We start from the raw sequence: 25,339 nt of genomic DNA, 5'->3' as shown, positions 1-25,339 counted from the left end.
AAGAATATATATATAGCTATATATATATAGCTGTTAGCTGCTCATATATATTTATATGAGCAGCTAACAGCTAGTTTCCCCTTGAAGAGGGATAAATGGGAAAGAGGAATTATTAAAATGTACTCTTATTTCTGTTAAAGTAGATAAGTTCATGTTATTTGAACATGTAATCCAGAAAACATTCAATTTAAAGTGCTTAAGAAAAGCTCAAGGCATTCTAATAAAACAAAATGTAACAGGTTTGACCATCAATTTCATTTTTGCAATTAATCAAGGTCACATCTGTTTGTTTCCTTTCATCTATTTATGTTTAAACCTGCAACTTTTCCAAAAAATGAAGCAAATGATGATTACTATTTACTATGTTTAACATGTATCTTCAGGAGGTTGTGACTCAATAATGCAGTGGCATCCACCAACCATGTCATATATAATGTATAATAATAATCTGTTTTCTTCCATTATAAGACAAAGCTGTATCTTTGTAAAGTTCGCTGCATCCAAAAAGTATTAAGTAAAAAAAGAAAAAAGGTTGATATAAGTATGTGTCAAAGCACCACAGAAGACGTAATTACATTAGTGGTTTGAGAGTGGATGCTAGTGGATACAGAGCTAGTGGTAAAATAATGTCCTTGTAGTGACTTAAAGCTAGCTGCTGTTACCCTGATCAAACTGAAGCTTTAGAAACCCACTAAGTCTGACTAATGAGACAAGAATTAATGCTGTCCTACAAATATGAGAGAAATTCAACACAATAGTCTACTATGAGCTCAAGCTGAAACTGAAGTGCATTTATTTAGATATCTCCAGCCAGAAGAGTCCTTGGAAATATGCAGTAGCATAATAGTGAGAAAAAGATGAAGGTAAGTTAAGTTTATTTAGTTCTAAAGTTCCCAACCTAATTTAATGCAGCTTTCAGCTGGAGAGACAGCAGTAGCTACGTTTCCATTACAAACGAACGCAAAACTTTGTCAATATTCAGCTACTGTCGAAAAATACGACTTCGCAAATGCAGCGTTTCCATTAAATAAGAAACACAATTAAGATCACATGCGAGAGTTGAGATTTTAACAAACCACCATCTAACGACTTGAGCCGCTCACCACGAGTCTAAGTCAAATGACGAGTCTTTATTCCCCAGGTGTATGTCGAGTCTCAGATGTCTGTTTTTACAACTCCAGTCTGGGTCTTGGCACATTCCTACAGGTTTATTATAGTATGAAGTGCTTCTCCTGTTTACTTCTTACGCTTCGCTTAAAACCGTTTTTAAATAGTCAGGATAGAACAGGCAGCCGCAAAATACAGACAGTCTAATTAGAATTTATAAATCTGCGTGATTTCAGGATGCGGGCCTTTAAACATGATATATCCTCAGTTTAAAAAGGACATTGAGCTCTTTGAAACCAGACCCCATCCCACACACACACACACACACACACACACACACACACACACACACACACACACACACACACACACACACACACACACGCACGCACACGTCACCCCTTTTCTCCCCTTCTTCCTCTTCATGATTTGTCAACCTATTAAATGTCTCTTTGTATCTCGCCCGTTCACACACACTAACTGGAAAGCTCTGGAATGATGCTGACCGGGAGAATGCGTATATATGTTTGTGTATATGTGTGTGTGTATGTGTGTGTGTGTGTGTGTGTGTGTGTGTGTGTGTGTGTGTGTGTGTGTGTGTGTGTGTGTGTGTGTGTGTGTGTGTGTGTGTGTGTGTGTGTGTGCGTGTGTGCGTGCGTGCGTGCGTGTGTGTGTGTGTGTGTACATGTAACAGAGATGTCCTAGTTTCTTTCTGAGCCCCGTGTGTACTGGTGTGATTTTACGGACTGAGAAAAGCGAAGCACCACATGTGTGTGCGTGTGTGTGTTTGCGTGAAAGTGTGTGTAAATGAGACGTAGAGCTAGAAAGAGGGAAAGTGTGTGATAGAGTTACATGGAGAACAATAGTCTTATTGTACCTGTCTGCTGGTAATGTCTGCTTTGTGCTGATTAGTCCTCTTTTGTTTGACTCTTTTGTTGGACATTTTAAAACCCAATCCTCTCCTTAACCAGTAAGAAGTTGCTTTTTATTTTTCCACCAAACTAGATTGAAAAAACAACCAATTAAACAATCCATTGAGGAAGATTTGGATGCACAGCGGCACTGAGTTGAACCCGACCTGCACCATCACCCCCCCCAATGCATTGGCAGTCAGCCCTGCAACCATAGCAGCGCTGTGGGGTTTGTAGTGGGGTTGTGGGGAGGAGGACAAGGATGGGAACTGGAAAAGAGATGACACACACAAAGATAAACGTCTCCAGATCAAGAGTGATTAGGCAGAAGTGTGTGAAAGGAAATTTGCCTTCGGATGACAGTCAGACAGATGATGGATGAAAGAGAGAGCTGGAGAAAAACTATTAGAAAGGAATTAGGGGAAAACACCAGATATGGTCTTTTTTTGTTTTGTTTTTTAACTGTAAATTAGCAATAAAAAATACAGAGGCCAAGTGAGATCATTTTTTGAGTTTTTCTTGAAACTGAAAAATAGGAATAAAAGTAGGAGTTATAAAGGCTTAACAACAAATAAGGTTATTTAAAAAAAATAGGAATAGAATAGTAAATAAAGAGGCTAAATACCAAATGTGGTTGTTTGTTTGTTCAACTGGAACATAAGAATAGAAATAGAAATAGTAATAAATATAGAGTCTACACACCAAATATGGTGATTTGATTTTTTTTTTTTTACCTGGAAAATAGTCATAAAAATAGGAAATATAAAAGCTAGACACAAAATATGGTAATTTTTTTTTTACTTTTCGCTACTGCAAAATTGCAAAATATGAATAAAAGTAAGAAATACTGTGACTAAACAACAAACAAGGAAATTTGTTGAGTTTTCCTTTACTGTAAACTAGCAATAAAATAGGAAATATGGAAGCTAAACACCAAATATGGTCAATTGTTGACTTTTTTTTACTGGAAAATAGGAGTAAAAATAATCATTATAAAAGATAAAACAGAGATTAAGTGCACAATAGCCAGGGGCAAGAATCTGTACTGTCAGATTATAGTGATGTAATCCCATGATAACACACTCAGTCAGTGTGAGGGGTGAAGAGTGTGACCGGACCCCACAGTGCTGAACTGGAATAATATTCAGCGTTGATCCAGAAATTTCCCAGCCTACACTGCTTGTTGTTGMYAKRRYGRWKGCRSWGAWAACTGGKRGAGAGAGAGARAGAGAGAGAGAGAGAGAGAGAGAGAGAGAGAGAGAGAGAGAGAGAGAGAGAGAGMRRRTGAAAACCAAAATGAGAGAAAACTGAGACCAGAACCGGGGGAGTGGGAGGATGACGGGGGGTGCCGGCTCCGGCCGCAGCTCCACAAGCACGGGCAGCCAAACCACATGAGCTGCATGTGTTACACAGCTGCATGCAAGCGGCCCATTAGCCCAAACATACAAACAGCAGCTCTCATTGGCTCAGAGGCGCCACTATTTCTCCGTCATTGGCCGACGCGCCGCAGTGCAGCCGCCTAATTGGACCGCGGTCGCATGCAAACACACTGCAGCAGGAGGATCAAAGGACGTTGATATGGTGCTGCTATGCTGCTTATGTACTGTACTGAGCAGCTCAGTGGCGTTCATTACAGAAAGGACGGAAACGTCATGCTTCATACGTACAGATAAATAAATCAATGACAGCAATGATAAAACCACAGCAGAGTCAAAGAGGTTGTTCTGGTTGCTCTTAAATCAGGAGATTACATTCGGCTTAGAGGCTTTACAGGGTAATGTAAGGCTGAACACTGGTATTAAGTTTTATGAAGACCGTTATGCACTGTTACAGAAATGTCTGAAGAAAACAAACTGAATGCATAAGAGACCCATTGGAGCAGCTTCTTTATGAGAAACTTTAAAAGGAGAAGTGGTCCAACACCAGAACTGTCCAGTCGATTCATTAGACTGATATTTGCTGTAACCTTTGTTCTGGCCATTGGCCATGTCTGAGCATATTAAGCTAGTCTGTGAGCAGAACAAGGTTGCTGTGGAACAATATCCTGGTCCTACAGGCAGAGGATGATCAGTAATAGTCTGCATCGATCAATGGGTAGTCCAGGTTTTTTTTTTTTTTAATAACGTACCTTAAAAAAAAATCCTACTTGGAATTTCAAAGTATATTCCACTGTAGTCAAAGTCAAGGTCCAGTCAAAGTTTAGTCCAAAATACAACTGGTGTTCTGTGACCTTTTGCCATCTTATGTACAATTCTCCGTTAAGTTGTGTTCCTTCATCACCTTAATCTCAGTAAAACATAACATATACAAGTTGTAATTTTTTTTTCTTACATTTTGCTTCATGCCAAAATGCAAAGAACTGTGAATATTTTTTTAAGGAACTGTAGACTAAACACACTGAAACTTACTGCTCACCTTTAGGAATTTACTTAATATCAAATTCTTATTCTTATAAATTAAAGCATACAAAGCATAGTTGTTCATGCCAGAGTTGATATTATGATTTTAATATCAATTAAAATGACCAGAGAAACATGACATTTTGTACATAGTTTCATTACATTTTCATTTCATTACAACCCATTTGACTGCTGATATATTTAAGCAGAAGAACAAATTGACTCATAATCTCTATAGCATGACTAGAACATTTTAGTAATCAATCTAATTGTTCTTAAGGATTTTCAGTTCACAAACAAATGTGGAGAAAACCAACTATTTGATGTCCTGCTACAAACCCTGACAATACTGTGGCTGAAAAGGTGCAAAGAAAGCAAAGGAAAGGTAACATGAACCAAGTCGACAGCTCATATGGTCAGAAGGTGGACTAAATAGGAATCAGACGTGGAGCACCTTCCTTTAAACTGTATCCAAGAAGATGAAATGCAAGATTAAAACTTTTTCCCCCCTTTCTTTTTAAACAAAAAGGGGGAGCAGCTGGTGCTTTGGCAGATAATCCCAGAATGCTTTTCTCTCGTCAACCCGGGCCGTCCAGATCCTGGCCGGGTTCAGAATGACTAATCACTTTCACCGGTTCCCTGACAGCAACACTCTGCCAGCCAGACTGATTCATGGGGCAGTCAGGGACAAACCGGGGAGAGAGAGAGGGCGCTGAGGGCTGCGACAGCCGGAATGAAACAGAAAGAGCTGCACTGGGAGAGGCACAAGCTAATGATCAGCAGGAATTGATACAGCAAGACATGCAAAGCATCGACACATAGAAAGACAGACAGGAAGGAATGATGCCTGGTTATTATGTTATTGTTTTTTTACCTGTAAAACTTGTATTCGCGTGTCTAAGCATTTGCTAATAAATGCTTCTCTAAGTCCCCTTCTTAGGAAATAGAGACCATGCAATCAAAGAAGTTGAGAATGCCATGCTAACTCTGGGGGAGCTGCAGAAAATCTGTTGACAGAACAACTTCAAGCTATGGGTTTGCAAAGATGGCGTTCACGGAAGAGTGAGCAGAAGAAAACCATCAAAGAAACCCATAAGGAGGTTGGAGGTTTTGCTGAAAGCCATGTAGAGTTTTGGGAAGTGAGGGAAAATAATACACCTTAGAAAACTAGCTAAGACTGGCTGTAGGGGCGTAAGGGCAGTCCAGTGGTGACCCACTGTTTTTGAGCTGAACACATTAAAAGTTTACAGGAAATTTAAAAATATGTCTAGATAAAATGATGTGTCATTTGAAGACATTATGGACAATACTTATTACCACAACTGTAGTTGGTTTTTTTCAAGAATCAGGCAGCACTTCCTGATTTGAGCTACATTTGCATCTGTATGAAAGTTATTTTTTTAAAGCGTCCCTAAATCTTTTCATTGGCCTCCCACCGCTGCCAGATAAAGGCAATAATATCTTTAAAATACCAGAGATAACAATGGCTACCAAATATAACGAGGGAAATTGAGTGAATCTATGGGATTCACTCTTTTACTATCTGTAAAACAAATGAGATGCTAGCATACTGAGATACTCACACGTTTGTGTGTTTGTGCATGTAATGAATTAATTAAGTGAATCACAAGGGCCTGTGCTTTCTAATGAGAGAAGACCTTATTGGTCATAAGACTGACAGCAGAAATATGTACATCAAATGTGAGAAAATAAAGATGAATGTTATTATTTAGAGACAGATCAATAGAATGGTGAGAAATGAGTTGCAGGGACTGTGGAAAGTTATTGTATAATACATATCTATATAACAGTGGAAGAAATCAATCTCAGAGCTTGATGAGATTGGGATAAGAAAATAATGATTAATTGCCATGTATATTTGTGTGCAACAGAAAAAGCTTCATTGAACATGTTTGGTTTTGTCTTACATAGCCACCTGCCTAATGTCGCTTACATCCCCATTGTGCAGTCAAAAAAAGCTCTCGGTTGCTAGGTTGCATTATCCTGCTGAAAGAAGTCACTGCAATCAGGAAACACATTTGTCATGAAGGAATAATGCATCATCTGTCATAATGTTTGCGTAGGTGTTATGTGGCACTTAATGCTTTATAGAGGGCTAAAAGTTAGTGTGATGCCTTCACAGCCCATCTAGTTTATACATCTTACTCCAATTACAAATATATCTAAGCACCCTTGTTGCATACCTAAGTGATCACATCGGACCATTCTTATCTTCTTCTTTTGTGGTCCAGTTCTGATGGGTCTTATTTCAACTGTAACCCTTTTGTGAATACTTCCTCTTATGTGTTCCCATAGGACACAGCAATCAATGTCCGACATCTTCTACCAGTTTTACATTTGAGAATTTTTTTTTAGCATTCTGTGCCACTCTGGTTGAGGCTGCCAAAAACCTCATCGCCTCGTCCATAGAGCACCAGCAGGGCAACAGGGACCGAAGAGAACCTGGAAGAGGGTCTTCAACATCGGATGTGACTATATCGATTGGAGTTACTTAATAATCACATTGATATGCAATGCTGAATCAACTCTTGAGCCAACATGTCCATTAACACTGCAATAAGTGAACAGGGGTTTTCCCCCATGAACAAGGCATCATACAGAACAGATTCCAGTGGCAGACCAGACTATTCTCACTTAGCATTGGTGCCCCTTGCTGGCCAGGCATTGGAACTGACCAAAAGCCTGACGGATTGATATCGTATTACCAACTAGACCGGACCTAGCCTGGCCATTGCCTTTCTACGCAACATGGCTCAATTCTCATCTCCTTTCAAGGCCCTGTCTCGGATTTCCCCCAATTGACCTGAATGTCTTCGATAGAATTTCAACCGGTGACATTGATTTTCTGCGCTGTTTTAGAATTGTAGTTTGCCTTTAGTTTGGCAATGACAGTAGAGGAAGTGAACAAAGTTATTTAGTCTGTGTTGGCCACGCTTCAAAGTATTGAATTAAGTATTGGCTCATTACATACGTCGCAGCAAAAAATTAGCCACTGGGCGTCTACGCCCATAGGAAGCAATAATTTCTCAACTGATGAGGGTCCAGACCCTTTGTAAGAAGCAAAGCTAAGAACAAGGGGCTGGTTTTTACCAGGTTAGGTCGGATCCACACCTAAAACCACTGGGGATACAATGGACTTACACTTAAGATTTACTTCTGCCGGCAGTTGTTGTGGTAGACTGCAAGTCTTCGAGAAATTATTGTTGAAGTCAGTCGCATAACTGACTGACTGATCTCCATTCCAATCAACTTCAACAGTACAAGCTTTGAGAAAGGTGTTATGAAAAAGCCTTTCCAGCTGGCTACCCAAATACCTAAAAAGAATCATTCTGAAAGGACTTGGACACACTTATGGTAGAACTGGACATGTATTTGTTGAGTGTCACCTTTGACAGCACCCCAAAGACCAGCAGTGGAGGAATGTTTCTACTGCCATGGCAGACAAATCATGATGGCTGCCACATTCTCCAACATCGGCTCATCCTTCCCTACTAATGTTCAAAGGAATTAACTGTAAGAAAATCTGGTACCCATCTCTTTACCATGAGATGGTAAAACCCTACTTTTTTTGTGCTTTTTCTGCTTTCAGATAATTTAAATATCTGACTCATGTCATGTAGCTTCAGAAGTCCTATAACTTAACAAGTGCCAGTATAATTAAATGTGTTTATATGACCACATATGTGCTTTTTTGAGTCTGTTAGCAAAGGCTCCAATGTCCTGGTATGAGCTCTGTGGCAAGTTAACACACAAAGAGATATTTATCAGTTTATAAAGACACAACTATGAATCTGACCTTCCCAGCCTCTCATTGCTTCCATTCAGTCAGTCTGATTCCATTTTTCCCTCATTAAAGGAGACAAGGACCTTTTACAGCTACTCATTATAATCAAGTTTTCCCAAGGAGACTAGAGCTGAGCTCATGTCAAAGTCACAAGCTGGCTTTTCCTCTTTAACTGCATGTCAATATTTTACGCAGATTCAGACTTCCAAGAGAATAAATCTGACCAGACAACCTTAGTTAATGTCAGACAAAGAGACTTAACAAGCGACATCTGAAATATTTATGAGTTGATGAAACCAATAAAGGCAGTTATAGCCAACTTCACAACTGCTTTCATCTGTAGTTTACAAACTGTGCAAGCACTGGGTGTTTGCAGTGTCACCAGCTTCTCTTTCTAGATAAATCATATTTTAAAAGCCCATCTAATGTATCTAGATGACAATACAGTTTAAACCTAAGAATTTCTTATGGCAACAAATACGTTTGTATGTCTAAAAATGATTCTTACTTGGGTGTAGTTAAGAAATTAGGTACATTTTGTGACACATCAAGCGTCTTTGAAGTTTGCATGTCATTTATGACAGCACAATTTTGGGGTATGTGTACAGGGATGAAGGCTGGCTTAACTATAGCTGTCTTTTGCTTCAGGATAGTTACATTTCCTATGGGGTCAACAGCTTTGTTTTTCTTTTTGAATATCTTATGATGACAAATGAAAACTCTTTACAGTCATTTTACAGCAGCAAAATTATTATTACTTCACATCCAGTGCTGCCACTCCAATATTTGGCATGCTGAAGTGCACAAATCTTCACTTGCGCAGACAGAACAGCTGCATAATTTACCAGGAAAATCGGTAAATTAATCTGCAGCCTTAGCTGCAGTTTCCATGCTATTGAATCAAATGCGTAAGAAGGTGATGCTAGAATGTTAATTTACTTAGAGCAGCACTTTTTTCATGAAGCAAGTAGGTAATATTGTGATGGGGGTATTAAAGTTACATTCAGAAATAGCAGAGACCTACCTTCAATTAGGTATTCAATAAATTAGAACGTTTAAACAAATTAAATACATTTTCCTCCAAGAAAATGTTCCACTAAATTTAACTGTCTCTTTATTTGAAATAATTCAAAACTAGCTGAAAAATGTACCTTTCTTTCTCCTCAGCCAACTAAGGAAAATAGTTCAACTAAAACTAGAACAGCCAGCAGTCTTTTCCAAAACAATGACATAAAGCATTAAAACTGAAGTTAATATTGTCTGATTCCACACACACACACACGCACGCAGACACACACACGCACACACACATGCATACACGCACGCACACCCATGCACACAAACACTTCCCCGCATTCTGTACAAACTGTTAAGCACATGCAAACGGTTAGGTTCAGATGTATTTGGTGGAATGTTCTGCAAATGTGCTTTTAAAGAAGACAAACCATCTGTTCAACTAAATGCACAGTGTGTAGAATCACACACACACACGCAAACACATGCACACGCATGCATGCACACACACACACACACGCACACACGCACACACACACACACCCACACACACACAAGTAAGGTCGAACTTAACATCTGTCTTGCTGGCCAGCAACTACTGAACTCTGATCATTGCCCCCCTCGACAAGGACGTGCACACAACCTCTCACACACAAAACACAGTTATTTATGGTTTTTAATAGGTGAGTATATAGAATAGTTTATTGTAAATATCTTAAAGCCTACGGGTTTCGCCGAAAGTAGCTCTGAGATATATTTTTTTACGACTGCTGATAAAATGTTGATATTTCTAGTGCAAACATATAAGTTTCGATACAAAAAGTTCCAGCTTCTGGAGTCATTTATTAACCAAATACATTTGAAGGGGTTTAGTTATTATACAGGTAAATAAACACCGGAGGCAGGAAACAAGGGCAATAGTACAACCTCACAACCAACCAGCACGGGCTGAGGGGTAAATTGTAAATTTGTTCAGGTTTTTAATAACAGTAAAACAATAAAAGTATATGTTGGGTTTGCCTTGATTGTTAATTTTTCAGTGCTGAATGCTTATACAACAAACTGCAATGTTGTTTTAAACCCATAATATGTTATTAAAGGCTCAAATAAATAAAATATGCGACTATGCCAATTTGTTCATTTGTGAAACATGTCTCACATAGTGTGACCTCGCCTCTAATCTTAATAAGCCTTTAAGTTACTAAAGGCTTATTAAAAATTCTGTAAAGCTGCAATAAATGAAAGAAGGACTCAACAACCTCAGTAATCAGCAAGTCTGATCTTTTTATTCTCATACATTAAATTGGACAAAGTTGAAGCTTATTTTTGAAAGCAACTCGAAGTAAAACATGTTTAGGTTGCAATATAAATAAGTTACATATGCTAAATAAATAAATCTAGAAGTTAAGTATAACTTTACTTAAACAGAGGCCCAATTTCAATGTGTTAAATTACAAAGTCAGATTTCTTTTAAGACACATTTGATATATTTAGCATTTTTATAACAACTGACGGTAACATAATTACTTGATTGTGCAATAAAGTAGAACTATGAGGCTGTAAAATATATAATCGTGTGGAAAGGAGAAGACAAACTTTACTGAGCTATAACATGTCTTTCATGGGCGCAAACCAATCACGTGGATACATTACAGGCTAGAACTAATTTTTTCACCATCATTTTGGCGCCCACTCTAGCGCAGCACCCCATCTGTTGGAAATACTCACTTTCTGTGCCACAGCACCACCAGACAAACTTTTACCTATATTTTGACATCTTTAGAGAGACAAAATTGGGATAATTGTTATATTTTACTATTACTATTACACCTGTAATAATATTTATTATAACTAATCAGTACTTTTATAATTGCACTGTTAGACTTCATTTTAAATTCATTCATAAAGTATAAAAGAAGGTATTGTGAGATACCTGAAGCACATAAAACCAGATTGTCAGTTCTTCAAAAAACTGACAATCCCAAGCACTCTGCGATGTTTTCAGGAATAGCTTCCTCTTGGCGCTTCCACTCACTCGGCTCATGTATGTTATTAACGTAATTATTTTACCAAGCAGTCTATGATTGATAAACTGGAGGTCATCCGACTTTTAGTTTTGCCGTTCTGTTTAGTCTGGTTTAGTTTGCATGCGGATATTCTCAGACGTATCGGTGTCCCGAGGGTGTGTCGGTGTCACATCAGGCCTGTTTTTAGCGGCCGCTCGCGTAGCAGCAGCAGAACCCCAGCATTCATTCGGAGAGAGTCCCACGGCGATGCTAAATGCATTCACTGTGGGGCTGGGTGGAACATTTCAGCCCGACTCTGGTGCGGAGCACAGTAAAACCTTGTCTGCCCCATGCTGGTGTGAGTTTAGAAGTTGAGCCTTAGAAAAAAAAAAGCATAATTTCCTGCTTTTACAAGCTACTCAGACATTCATACGCAGCACTAAGAACACGCTGTGTGTTATGAAAGCAGGGTGTGAGTGGAAATACTCCACCAGAGGATGTTAGAGAGACGCGATGACACACCCTCACAGACTGAACACACTTTATTATGAATAAAATGGCTTCTTAAAAATGAAAAAAAATAAAAAAAGATTCCCTAACGTTGTTGAGTATCGATGTGTGGTGTTTTAGTGTAAGCATGCTTGGCTCCTGGCTGTAGGGAAGCTCTGTGTCTTTGTGTGCAGATCAGAGCCGTAGGGGGTTAATGCCACTTTTCTACTCGATGCCGATTGAAGGAAGGAGCTCCCACCTCGTTTTGCGGGTGGTCTTTATATCAGGACTGAGCCACTCGGTCCCCTTCCATCCCACTGCAGCTAATTGCCTCCCCCCTGTCCCCCCACACCCCATATATCCACCCTACAGCTAAAGTAGAGCTAGATGAAAGAGAACAGGCATGAGCTGTCACGGTATCACAATGCACATGATCCAACATGCTGAAATGATTATTAGCAGACTTTCTGGTGATCTTCTTCCCTCTTTGTTATCACCTTCTAATTAACATGGCTTGTGTTTTTTTGTTGGGGTTTTTTTGCCTTTTGCTAAAAGTTTCATTTAAAGGGGCAGTATTATGTGTTTCCAGCCACATAATGCCGTTTTATAGCTCAATCAATTCTGTATATATCAAATGTAACTTAAAAGAAATTTGACTTCCTAATTTAACGCCTTGAAATTGGGCTTCTGTCTCTTTAAGAAACTCCTGCTCCTTCTAAAACTCCGCCTTCAGGAAGTTATCGTATCATGGTTCTTCTATTAGCCCTTTAACAATGCTTTACCAGCGTTACACTGAGAAGTAGCTCGTAAAATGCTCAGTTCCATCAGGTGTTTGCTAATTGCTGCTGGCTAGTCTGAAGGAGCTGAGTGGGGGAGGGCTGCTCTGTGAGGCGGAAGCTCAGAAAGTTGGAAGCTGCGGCTCAGAGGAGGAGCTTTGCCCGGGGAGGCGGGGCTAGGCCCACTGAAGTGTTTTGAACAGCTGAATGGTTACCATGGAGACTAAAGGAGTTCTCAAACAAGCATGATAGAATCAAAGCAACACTCCACGTGCATTTCTGATGACAGAATAACATTATAACATAATGAAAACCTCAAAGATTTTATGTAATACTGCCCCTTTAAAATATTTGCTAACCACTTCTTAATTGCAGCTAGCTTCAAATTTTATTTCACTATCTGTTAAAAAGTTACAATTCCAGCCATGAGCTTTAAAGCATTAATCTAAAACTGATTTCAAATTCTGTCTCTGGCCATAAATCATTTATTATTTCAGCAGCTCTGGTACTGAATATTGTATTTTTAATCAAATAAATTAGATCCATTTAAATACAAACGACAATGACAGTGCAAGACAGAAGTATTTGTGCTTAAGCTTATCCTGCTGTCAGATCTGCACCAGCTCAGTCCCACTTCCCATCCAGTTCCACCCTTTTCCTCCCCCCTTCCGCTCCTTCACCTTCTCCCAGATGCCCCCGCTGACCAAATAAACCATGAGAATGTTACTTTTACTCAAATCAGCCATGCAGATAAATTTGTCCAGGCGGGGTATGTAAAGCAGCGTGCAATCGGAATAGAAGTGTGAGCAAAAGATGGCGTTTTAACATCTCTGTTTCATCACCTCATTCTCCGTTTTATCATTCAGTGTTTCATCACCCCTCCTCCATCTGCGCTCATCCACATTTTACCCCCCGTCCTCTCACGTTTAGGATGTCCCACTCTCCCCCCCGTCCCCCTCTTCTGTAACTACTTTTCTGTTTTCCCCAAAGCAAAAATATCCATCCAGCTCCCTCTAAGACTGCGTCTATCTCTCTCTCCCCATCTGTGCTGTAATTTAATCACGAAGGCAGCAGCAGCAGCAGAAGAGAGTGATGATGTTTTGGAGCCACGGCAAACCAATCCACTCCTCTGACTTGTAGATATTATCCTTTCTAATATAGCGAGGCTCAATCTTTCAGAATAAATCTCAGTTTCGGTAACAATCCTTCGCGCGGCTGCTTCTCAGCTTAGACTGCTAAGAGATATTGATGGGATGATATTCTTAAGCAAAACATTTACAGAAAATAACAGAACATGAGCATGTCTGCTTGTGTCATGCCACTTTCACAGTTGCTGTTTTTTTTAAATATTATATTTAGTTAACACCTTAAGCAATTCTGCTAGTGGTAACGCAAGAGTTAGCATAGCGAGATCATTCCAGCCCAAATGGAGTCAGAACCAAATCTTTGTAAAATAATATAAAACTAAATCAAATTATTCTCTAAAATGTTTTTATGATTCTTTATTGCCATAATTCACGAAAATACATAACTACAAAGAAAAGTAAACACATTTTTTAAGTCTTCCAAAAGGTCTGTTCCCCGACAGGAAATTGAACTGGGAAGGCACAAACTGTACGCTAAACAGACAAGGTGTCCAAATTCAAAATGAAGAAACGCTTTAAGAACGTTGACATTTTAAAGACGTTGGTTTGAAACTTAACCAAGAGCACTAAGCTGTGACAGGTGAATGTTAACAACTATTTAAAGATTCCATTTGTCAGAAAAACAAATGGATAAAGTAAACTAAATAATGAGCTGTAGAGTGACTCGTAGCATCACAGGTCTACAGGTCACCTGTGATGACATTTCAGCATCTAATTGTTAATGTTTTCTTAGTGTTTAAATTCATAAAGTGCAGGGAAATGGTTTGCTTGTGTTGCTAACAGCAATTACCTTATATTGTCAAAATAACAGAATTTTTTTTTTTTTTTTTACAAAAGCGCTGAATTAAATTATTGTTAAAGATACAGTAGTTCAGAATTGTTGGAAGTTCTGTTCATTTTTTTTAAAGCGGTTAAACACTTACTGTCTTGAATTTGTGTCAATTAAGATTTTTTTTTTAATTCAAGATGCTAAAGCTAGCAGCTAATCACTGTGGGAATTAGCTTAAAGAGGTCTTCTATAGTGATCAAATAAACACAGTCCAAAAAATAAAACCATATCAGTTATTGCTAATTCTTTTATATTAACCTAAATGTTTCTCACAATTGGAGTTTGAGGTTATTTAGAGATATTACACAGGAAATGGAGAATGCCCACAAAGGACTAGCCGTTAGCTTCAGCCATCTGGAATCATATCAAAAGTAGATACATAACTGTAGACACAAAAGCAGCATAATTTTCACAAAACCTCACTTATAAAACTCTGAACTATCCCTTCAAATCATTACCACAGTGTACAACATCTATTTGTTCATGTTTTTCTAGTGTTAAAGCTCATAAAGTGCAAGGAAATAGTTTGCTTCTGGCATATTGCTGATAGCAGTTAGCATGTTTAAAACAAGAACAACTAGCATAACCAACTGATGTCCCAACTTTTAGTTGAAGGTGAGCTGGGTGAGATCTAAGCTCTAAATTTTGAGATTAACAAAACCTCATAGAAGCTAATGCTAATAACTACTAACAAACTAGCTTTGCTCATTGCCTGTTTTAGTGCGCTTCTTGTTTCTAACTCTATTGGTTCATTGAAGCTATTTTTTAACGTCACTAAGTGTCACAAAAATAACTGATGTCTGTTTTTACAACAGTAAAAATGTTGGCTGACTGTGTTTGTTCATACACTGACAGTTTGGGTATCCATCTATCCTCTTATGAGTGTGAACACAATCTACTTCACAGAAACACACACAAAATCGGTGGCCAAGCTTCTGGTATGGAGTGCTTTTCCACCAATCCCAAAGCCGGTACAGTCTGTCCATGTGAAGTCTTGGTAGAGGAATGTGTGCTAGATTTGTACCATAAAAAGCTCCGAGAGAAACACAATGCCAAATTTAGAAGGCACCATGTAAGTGCAGGTCATTTATCATCATCACTCTGATGCAGTCTGAATTACGAGTCTTACTGCAGTTGATTGTCTTGCTATGAAACCGAAGCATCTGGTAAACATCTACTTAGCATTATTTTTTAGCTTAAGGAGCGGGTTTCTGAGCTTATGCATTTCCATCCGGTGCTCCAGATGTAGTGGCATGTCAGACAAAGCGTGGCAATAATGTTGACGTGTGCCACAAAAATAACCCCGGCAAGATCCATTCCTCCCCCATCTCTGAACGAAACCTGTCTGTGAGCAGCACATGGGAACGATGCTATTTAAACTTTACGTAACAACCTAAAGGTCCAATATATTTATTTAGTTTATGGAACAGGAGCATAAATATATATTTCAATATTAATGCATATTTAATATAGACTTTAGTGTGTAAATGTTGATTAATTACATAGATTTCAAAACATTACAAATTTTAACACATCATTTTATTTACAAAACAAATGTGATTGTGCACAGAACCTTTGCATTTTAGGGTCACCCATAAAACTGATGCACAAGCCACATTTGCAAACGCAAAGCCACTTCTTTCACCCTCTGGGGGTTAATTATTGTTTCAAAACATTTTCCAATGGGACGCTAGAAAAAATTATTGTTGGGTACAAGTTATGCTAAAAGGAGTTAGCCTATTAGCAAAGCTATTCAAGTCTAAAATTGCATCTCGTTGCTAAACATGCTGCAGCAGTGTAGATGTTGCCAACACTGATGTCAGCACAAGCATTTCAGCTATTAACTCTTCCTCTGCTACCCGTTGCTGAATTCACACAGATTTTATCTGCAGCTCCATCTACTGTTTTAAAAAAGTACTGCAGGAAATGCTATATCCCTCAAGCAACTGTCTATAAGCGAAAGGGATGTATTGGAGACCAATGGCCTTTCAACAGTGACTTTCTTCTGGTCAATCTTCCGTACAGGTCATATTTGTGATGTACACAATGCAGTTGTTTTATTCTCTGTTGTATAAACTCTTTCGGTTTTCAGATGATGTGTTATACAGAAGCGGAGCGTGGAGGTTTTTTCCCAATGGTTTCCTCAAGATAAGACGTTAACTTAATGGAAAAGTAATTAACCATCAGGAACCATCAAGAACTGCCAGTACATGTTACAATAACTTTAATTATTATTGTCAGACAAAGCATGGCAATAATGGCTGACTGTGTTTGTTCATACACTGACAGTTTGGGTATCCATCTATCCTCTTATGAGTGTGAAGGTATGCAAGAAAACAAACTTGCATACCTTTACAGGCAGCCTGCATTTGAAAAACGCAGTCAGGTTTAACACACACCAATCATCTTGTGACCTAGAGAAAACCATTGGGAAAACGTACACACAGAAAATGTCCGCTCTCTCGGCTTCCGTAGGTGAGTCCTCTGTGAGGTTGTTTAAGAACATTACTCTGCTTTAAACTAATTCACACCTTCCTTCCAGAGCTTTGTGTCGTGATCATCGGATGCCTGTTCACCAACAGGTGTGCTTTTAGCTGCCCTTATTCAACTCTTTGAAAACAAAACATCTACGTTCTAAATTTGCTGTAACATGAATAAGTATGTGAGACAATACAAGCGGAATCCAAAACAATAAAAACCCAAAAGGACTTCGGAATAGCACAGCAAAACATAAAGTGTCAATCATCCCAAGCTTCTTCACACAGCGAACAAATACAAAGTCTGTGGCTGACAACATGTTAAGCTTCATCCCTGCCTGCTCCTTTGTGAATGTGCGCTGGTGTGGATGGAATAATCTGCTCTGGTCCCTTGGCCGGACTAGCAAATCATTGCAGAAAAGACGGGAGAAAAGAGAAAGGGGAGGGAGGTGATTCCAAGGGAGAAGCAGCAACCAGGCCAGCTACGAAGATGGAAAATTCAGGAGGCAGATGAGCTGTAAACAACATTTTTTTTTAGAAGTGGAGCAGTCAAATCTTACAGCTCTACACAAACTGCTTTAAAAAAAACACACAAAAAAAAACATCCAGCAAATAAGCCATCAATATGAGTTACACCAACTGTCCTATCGCTCACACACCGACGCTGCCTCGGACAAACAGACACGAGGTCACGCTCGCGCGGTTACGACGACCTCGTCCTCGGCCGTGCGCGCAAGCCGAGCGCCAGCAAACTGACGGCGGCTCTCCAGATGGGGCCAGATGTGCGCGTGCGTGTGACGCAGGTGAACGCGTGTGTCTGGGAAGAAAAGGAGTAAATGAGTTGCAGCCGGGTCGGGTCTCTGCCAGACTCACACACACAGCAACCTTACCTTCGCCTTCACACACACTCAGCTGTCCTGCAAGCTTTGTGTTTAATGCTGGATGACAAACAGGTCCGTGTTAACAGCAGCCCTGTGTTAGGCTCTCCTGCTGTTTGTCAGCTCCACTCTATTATTAACCTGCCGTGTTTTTCTGATTTTCTCAAAGTTTTTCTTAAAAGTGTGACCCAGCATCAGTTATTTGCAGAACCAGGAAGAACCCATTTTCGCAGAATGTGTGTTTTTGTTTGATTCTTTGTTTGTTTGTTTATTTATTTAATTGTATAGCATGTTCATAAGTGAAATTTCATGGCACATTTCCAAAGTAGCAGTGGGACTCGATTAAAGTTTTGAGTCAAATTCAAGGGTTTGTAATTTATTTATCGCAATTAACCATATATCATATATTGACAAAATACGYGACATTTTCAATTCAAAAACACTGCAAAGTTATTGAATAAATAGAAAAATGAGCTCAACAACAAAAATGTTTATTCTTGTTATTTTGTTTTTCAAGTTACTCAATCATCAAATAGGTGCAAAGTGTTGTTATACCTATACTTGTCCCAATAACAAATTTTGCTTTATGATAAATTGACCCAGAAGGTTATCGCGATAAATGATAATATTGTTGTTTTGAGACCATTTTCTACTAATGTAATTATAACGAGATCACAATGCAAGAACGCCCTCTCAAAGATCAATAAACTTTAACTTCTAACCAACATTTGTTGGGAGAGAAGCAGTTGGAGCCGCTGGAGAGGCTACGATCAGTAGACCTCAAAGTAGAGCATAAACCTTTTCCTGGTTTATAATATAAAACAAGAAATGTCTGAAATGTGACAAAATTAGATTTTTTTTAAACTCCAGCCAAGGAAAACACTGTAGTAACAGTCACTGCTCCAGAGTCCCAAGTCCCCTGTCAACACTGTAAACCTCAGTGTTAAAGCCAGGGGATCATTTTAAAAAGCTGTTTGTAATTAAGACTTGAATAATTAGGGACAGCATGGGGAAAGCATGAGTCTTCCAGACATACAGTACACACCACCGACGAGCAGCATGTAATGTTGCTTTTATCTGTGTCGCTTTCTGAGTGCTCTGCAATCCACTGAGATTTTCCTTTAACAAACAACTCTGCGTCATATGTATAAAAACTCCGGACTAAGCACCAATCTGAGACGGGCTTAAAGCCGAAGTGCACTTATATTTTGCCCAAAGGTTGTTTTATAATGTGCTCTTATACAAATGCGCTTCACCAAGCTCTGAAAGACATTTGGGTTCTATCTGTGACTCTCGACCCTACCAACTCTTTTGGGGAACAGAAGATTCAACAAGCTGCAAAAACCACAAGACAGCAAAAGTCACAATGGAAGTTATGCTAACACTGAAGTAATGGCAGAATGAATGTTTAGCTCAAGCAGAATTTGCTGAATTAATGCTAAGCTAGATTTTGTAATAAATCTGAATTTATGCTAAAATTGAATTTTTGTTAAAACGTAATTTATGCTAAAACATAATTTTTGCCAAGATTTAATTAATGCTGAAGCTAAATATGCTAAAAATGTAAGCTACACTAAAATTTAAGCTATGCTTTTAAGCTATGCTAAGACTAAATTTATGCCAGATTTAAGGCTAAATCTGAATTTGTACAAATATTGAAGCCCTGCTAAAATGAAATTTATGCTAGGACAAATTTTATGCTAAAGCTGAAATACTGCGAAAGTGGAATTTTTGCTAATACAGAATGTTAAAATGGAAGCTATATGCGAAAACCGAGTTAATTCTAAGGTAGAATTTATAACAAAGCTGAGTGAGTGCTAAAATATTAAGATGGAATTTATGCTAAAATGAATTTTATGCTGAAGGTATTCACCTTCAGCATAAAATTTTTGCTAAGTTGGAATTTATGTTAAAGCTAAATATAGTCCAAAATGGAAGCTATGCTAAAACTGAATTTATGCTAATTTTATACTGAAGCTGAAGTTATGTTAAAATTAAAACTAGGCTAAAGTGAAATTTATGCTAAGATGGATTTTATTCCAGAACAGGAATTAGTGTAACTTCCATTGTGGCTTTTGCATTGTCTTGACCCTTGTGGGCCACCACACTTTAAATTACTTTGTGAATCCAAATATTTATATTACTCTAACATTTCCTTCTTTGCATGTAAATAAGCGATGAGTGATGAGAAAGCGATGATTTTCTACAGCCCTTCCACACATCGCTGCCACATTTTCGCCCCGTTATTAGCAATCAGCAACAAGCAGCTCTTCTTATTCTAATGAGGCCCACCTGCTGTTGGACACTTTCCAGAGTGAGTGCAGTTTCAGATGCAGCTGTGAAACCACCAAACTGGAACAATTCACACAAGTGGATGGAAGGGTCAGGCCCTCTGTGCCAGCAGTGGTTTCTGTAACTATTCATAGCACATTAATTTATTTCCCCTTTTGTCATGGTGCAACCACAAACCTCAGTTTATGTTATTGGGGTTTTATGTGATAGACCAACATAAAGTAGTTCATATTGTGTAGTGGGGAAAAAAAACTGGTAGGTTGTTTCCAAATGTTTTACTCATAAAAATCTAAAACTTGTGTCATGTGTTTGTATTTAACCCCCCCAGAGCCAATAGTTTATTTTGGGGTTTCTCCTCACCGGCTTTTTACATCAAGAGACTAAAATGGTTCCCGTTCTTCTATGCAAATTAGCTCAAGGTAAGTGAGATTTAACTGAGTGACTGGGAACATCTATTTTCAAGTTTGCCTTAAACTCTCAATTGGATTTAGGTCCGGACTTTGACTGAACCTTTCCAAAACGTAAATATTCTTTAAGCCATTCTGCTGTAGCTCTGGTTATGGTCCTTTCCACTTTCAGCCAGGTTTTCTTCCAGGATTTATTTTGTATTTAGCTTCATTTCTGTTCTTGTCTGACCAGAGAATGATTGTTGTGTCCCTCACATGGCTTGTGGCAAATTTAAACTCGACTTCTCGTGCCTATTTCAACATCAGCTTTTCTAGTTACCTCTCCGACTTAAAGGTTTAAAGCAGATTTTCCTACCTGAAAACTCCTCCATATTGTACCGTCACTGTACCTTCTCTGATTAAGGCTCTCTTTCACTCGCCTATCAATTTAGATGGGCGGCTGTGTCTTGTTAGGTCTGGGGTTGTATCATGCTAGAGCTGTTTCCAAAAAAAACAGAACGGCTACTGCTTCATAAGATGTTCTTAGTAGGTTTTTGGTTTTAAATTTGTGTAAATTTGCACTACGTTTTGTTCCATCACATAACCATTCGGGATGCACCGATCCATCATCCGTATCAGTAGTAATGTTGAAAAAAAACAAAATTCTAGACTGGTCCATAAGAGCAGATCTATTCCTTCTAATTCTATGCTTTGTGCTCTGATATATCATGCTTTCTTCATTTTATTATATGTAGAATTCCTAATTGCACTTTGTGAACCATTTGAAAGGTTTGCTGGATTTATTTTTTTACATGTTTGATCAAAATAGCCACCTTTTTGTTTTTGTCATTTTCTTTATCATTTATTTCACATTTTCTTTTCTACTCCTAACTGCACCGACTGAACAAATTAAAGTTGCTTTCCCATGTTTCCCCAGGCTTGAGGAGAAGCTGTACTGGTGCAGAATTATCAAATACTTTTGTGAATTCAGTACATTTATATCTGTGTTTTAAAAAAAAAGTGTTTCAAGTCAATACAACACAGTTTTTCTGTATCTCTATCGGATATCAGCATCGAAAGTACAAAAAAGTGCATCTTTAGTAAAAATCCCAATAAAGTCTATTGATGTTTGTGATCATAGAATAATAATACATCTGGAAAAGTTCCCAAAGGTGTGAATACTTGGGCAAGGCGCTGTATTTTTTATGCTGAATTAGGCCACTTGTTGCATGAGTACTTAAGTATTCGGAGCCACAACTGCAGCCCTGTATTATAGCATCCCTGAGCTGGTAGTGATGCAGTATATCAGTGGAGGGAATCAGCAGCTATAGTCCCTTGACAAAATGATCTAGCTGCAGCTCAGCCTGGCCTCTTCTCCGCCGTTGCCCACACATTTGGAGTGGGCCGCGCCAGAGAATGTTGCAGAAAACGGAGCAACGTTGCAGTACAGACTATAACAGGAGTTTTTTTTTTTTTTTTTTTTTTTGTATGATTCTTCCTGTTTCAAACCTTCACGAGGTTTTACCGGTTATCTCTGCTGAGAGACATGGTCGCGGTACCTCCCTCTTTTTCCTCTGGTGCAGTGCACTTACTTACACCGGGGGTCTCGCTCAGGACGAGCTATCAGTCTCCAATCACTACAATCATCTCTTGTGATACACGTACGAACACCCCCCGCCCCCTCCTGTCACACTCCCTCCATCATCTTCAACACTCCGGCCTTGCAGCGGCAAACAGCCGGTGACTGAAATGATCCAGATGTCATTGCAAAAGCTCCAAACTCAGCGATCAAAAAGGGGGAAGTTACTGTCATCTTTGAGGGGGAAAAAATATAATAAACTAAACTAAATGCACCGGAGCAGCAGAGTGTCTTACTTGCTTTCCCCGGTCGAGGCCTCTGTAGCAGCTTCTGCACGGTGAGAAGGTCCTCGGTCTTCACCGCCTGCAGCAGTTCCTGGTCCTTCCCCATCTTCCGCTCGGAGCCGCTCTACTCCCGCAGCATCCTTCAAGCACAGCGGCGCTTCAGCCTCAGCCTCGGCAGGCGGAGGGCGCTTGTTCCCGCGGCCACGGACAAGCCTCCCTCCAGCCCTCCCCCCCCTCACTGGCAAGATGAGACCCCCCCACCCCTCACACACACACACACAAAACACACTTAGATCTCTAGCATATGATGGGGCGAAAATGAGCCGGAAACGAGAGGAAGAGAGAGAGGGATAGACTCCGCGGGATGGAGGGATGCTCTCGGATTCCCCTCCCCACCTCCAGCGCCTCCACGACAGCCCCACCCCCGCCTCTAGGTGCAGCGCTGCTGGATGGAGCCTGGACTTGACGCCGTCGGGCTGTTCAAGGTTCCAGCGTGATATTTCGTCGATTTCGAAAAAGGCTAGCTTATCCTGGAGTCTGGTGATTGCTCTCACTTCCCCCAAAAAACCGCCGCCTTCACCAAGCGAGCGGCCGGGAGGAGACGTGAGATGTAGCGAGAAGCCTCACGGGCTCCGAGTCGCCGCGCGTGAAGAAAGACCGTGCGTTCCAAAGGCGGGCGCGCGCGGAGTTCTTCCCTTTGGAGGCTGTGACAGTCTCGAGCTCCAGGTCGTAAACACAATCCAGCGGTACCGCCGCCGCAGCAGCAGCCATCGCGTCTCCGAGTGAGCTCGAAGTCTCTGTGATTTTCGCTCCTCTTTTTTGCGCGAGGGGGGGAAGGGGGCGGCGGGGCAGGAATAGTGAAAGGGCCACGTTCACGCGCTCGTGTGCTCTACAGTTGGCTCGGCTCGTACAGTTAAATGGCTCGTGTGCGGCAACTCGGGGGCGGACCAGAAGCGTGGTGCTCCCTCTCCCGCCTCTCCTTTCATCTCCCTCTCTGGCTCGCTCGCGCGCGCGCTCTCTCTCTCTGGATGTTTCTGTGGCTCTTTGTGGCTCTTCCTCTACAGAAGTGCTGCTCAGATATGTTCTAGAAAAGCAAACTTGTTTATCACCTGCGGTTAGCTTCCCTTTAGCTCACTTGTATCATTGAATTTCCTTTTTAAAAAAAAGAAAAATTAAGTTAGCATTCCCATTTGCTGCCACTGTAAAGGGCTTATCCACTGTTTTTAAGGATGATGACTACATTTGTTCAGGTCTATTTTATACTTTTTTGAAAGAAATTATAGACACTCAAGTTAGCATGCGGTACTCAACACAGAGCAAAAAAATCTAAATTTTGGTAAATAATTAACTAAAAAAATGAAATTGCCTAGAATTTAGGAAGACCAAAATTGTATTAAATCAATTCTACATTTTAAATTCAGCTACAGATATAAAATCTTTATTAATTTCCACAAGTTATGTTTTAAGTTATCTCTGTGTATGGAACTATTGTTCCATACACTTGATCGGTCAATAGTTCAGACCGATCAAGTCTGAACTATTGTTCAGACTTGAATTTAATAAAATAATAATAATGTAAAAAGAGATTTTTTTGTTTGTTTTTTGAGTCTCCATTTTGCACCCTCCCCACAACAGTGGTTACCCTGGGTGGAGAACCATATCACATATACTGAAAAATTTCCCTGGTTAAAATCACAACACTTGTCAGACTTGTCAAATCAGCAAAAATAACTCTGCATTAAATAAATATTATAAAACCTACTTTATCATTGAAAAACTTCACTCTTAATGTAAAAAGCATAAAAAAGGGCAATTACATCATTATTTTCTCTGCATTACCATAACTACATTATGTGGTTTTTACAAAGAAAGGTTTGGAGCTGTCTCACCTACAGCACATGGCAGCTTCATAAGTTCTTGAGCGATCCCTCATTTACTAACATTTTCCTCGTCAGTGCAATGGTCAATGTTTTTAATAGCATCTGAAAGACTCTGGATATTCTCATCATTTTTCATTCTGGTTCTGACACACTACAATTTTCATTTTGAACTTGTGACCAAAAAATGTCTCATTGTTATTCTTCACAGTTTTTTTGCACCTCTGGTAACAAAAATATGTACAAAAGTCTTAAAGTAGAGTAAATTGTTATTCAATCTAAATACACTTCAAATTCAACTTTGTATTATTCCCAAAGGGAAAATGAAATGTTGCTGTAATTCACCCTTTCCAAGGTTCTCCAAAGAATTGTTGACAGATCTCCTGTAGCAGTATGTATTACAGTGGCTCTGAAGAAGTCTCTGACCAGAGACACTCTATTGTTGTATGACCGTCTGATACATTTAGACTTTGTGACCAAGGGATACCACTTTTTGTTGCAGTTTAATAACAGTGACTTTTATTTTTCCACATTCTTTTCTTTCTTGTTTGATAGCAAGAAAAAGAACAAAAACATGGATCCTTGTCTATCTATGTTTCCTCAAACTGAATCTTGTCAAATTCTTTTCAATGGCACATCACTGTTGATGGATGAAAAATATGTCTGTCATGACTTGATTCCTCCAACATTTCCAGCAACCCTTCACCTTTAATCCCAAACTTCCATGTATGTTGTGCTAAAGCTAATCAGGGGGACAGGGGCATGTAATGTACTCCGTTCAGTAAAACCTGTGTTTTCTCTCTGTCTCTCCTCCAGTTTTATAACTCCATTCTCCTCTTCATTGTGTGTGTGGGCAGTGTGCAGGGGCTTGGATGCTGCTCCCTGCCTCCTCCGCATATCCACTGAGTTATGTAAGAACAGTGAAGAGTAGCCCATACTTTAGGAATATTTATAAATCGGTCTAATGAAAAAGACGTTCTCTACCCTGAAGCTGTGTTAACTGTGCCTCGCTATTATTGTTTTTCTCCCAATTTTGTTGCAGAACAACTGCAAAATTATGTTTTATTGTTGTGTGTGTGTGTGTG

At 39.5% G+C, this 25,339-nt stretch overlaps 1 protein-coding gene across 7 annotated transcripts in view; it reads right to left on the bottom strand.

Moving 5' to 3' along the window:
• caskin1 (CASK interacting protein 1) overlaps positions 1 to 23,344 on the bottom strand; it is a 107,871-nt gene extending 84,527 nt beyond the window's left edge. For 5 of the 7 annotated variants that reach the window (XM_008415294.2, XM_008415296.2, XM_008415295.2 and 2 more), the window contains exon 1: positions 22,390 to 23,344. In XM_008415294.2, the coding sequence (XP_008413516.1) occupies positions 22,390 to 22,483 (94 nt within the window). In that variant the 5' untranslated portion in view covers positions 22,484 to 23,344. The remainder of the gene's footprint in view (positions 1 to 22,389) is intronic. The other 2 variants (XM_008415301.2, XM_008415302.2) reach the window with 2 other exon arrangements.
• Positions 23,345 to 25,339: the final 1,995 nt, after the last annotated feature.

This window comes from Poecilia reticulata, linkage group LG8 (genome assembly GCF_000633615.1).
Source record: "Poecilia reticulata strain Guanapo linkage group LG8, Guppy_female_1.0+MT, whole genome shotgun sequence".
Classification (NCBI taxonomy): Eukaryota; Metazoa; Chordata; class Actinopteri; order Cyprinodontiformes; family Poeciliidae; genus Poecilia; species Poecilia reticulata.
This window is presented reverse-complemented; position numbering and strand designations above follow the sequence as displayed.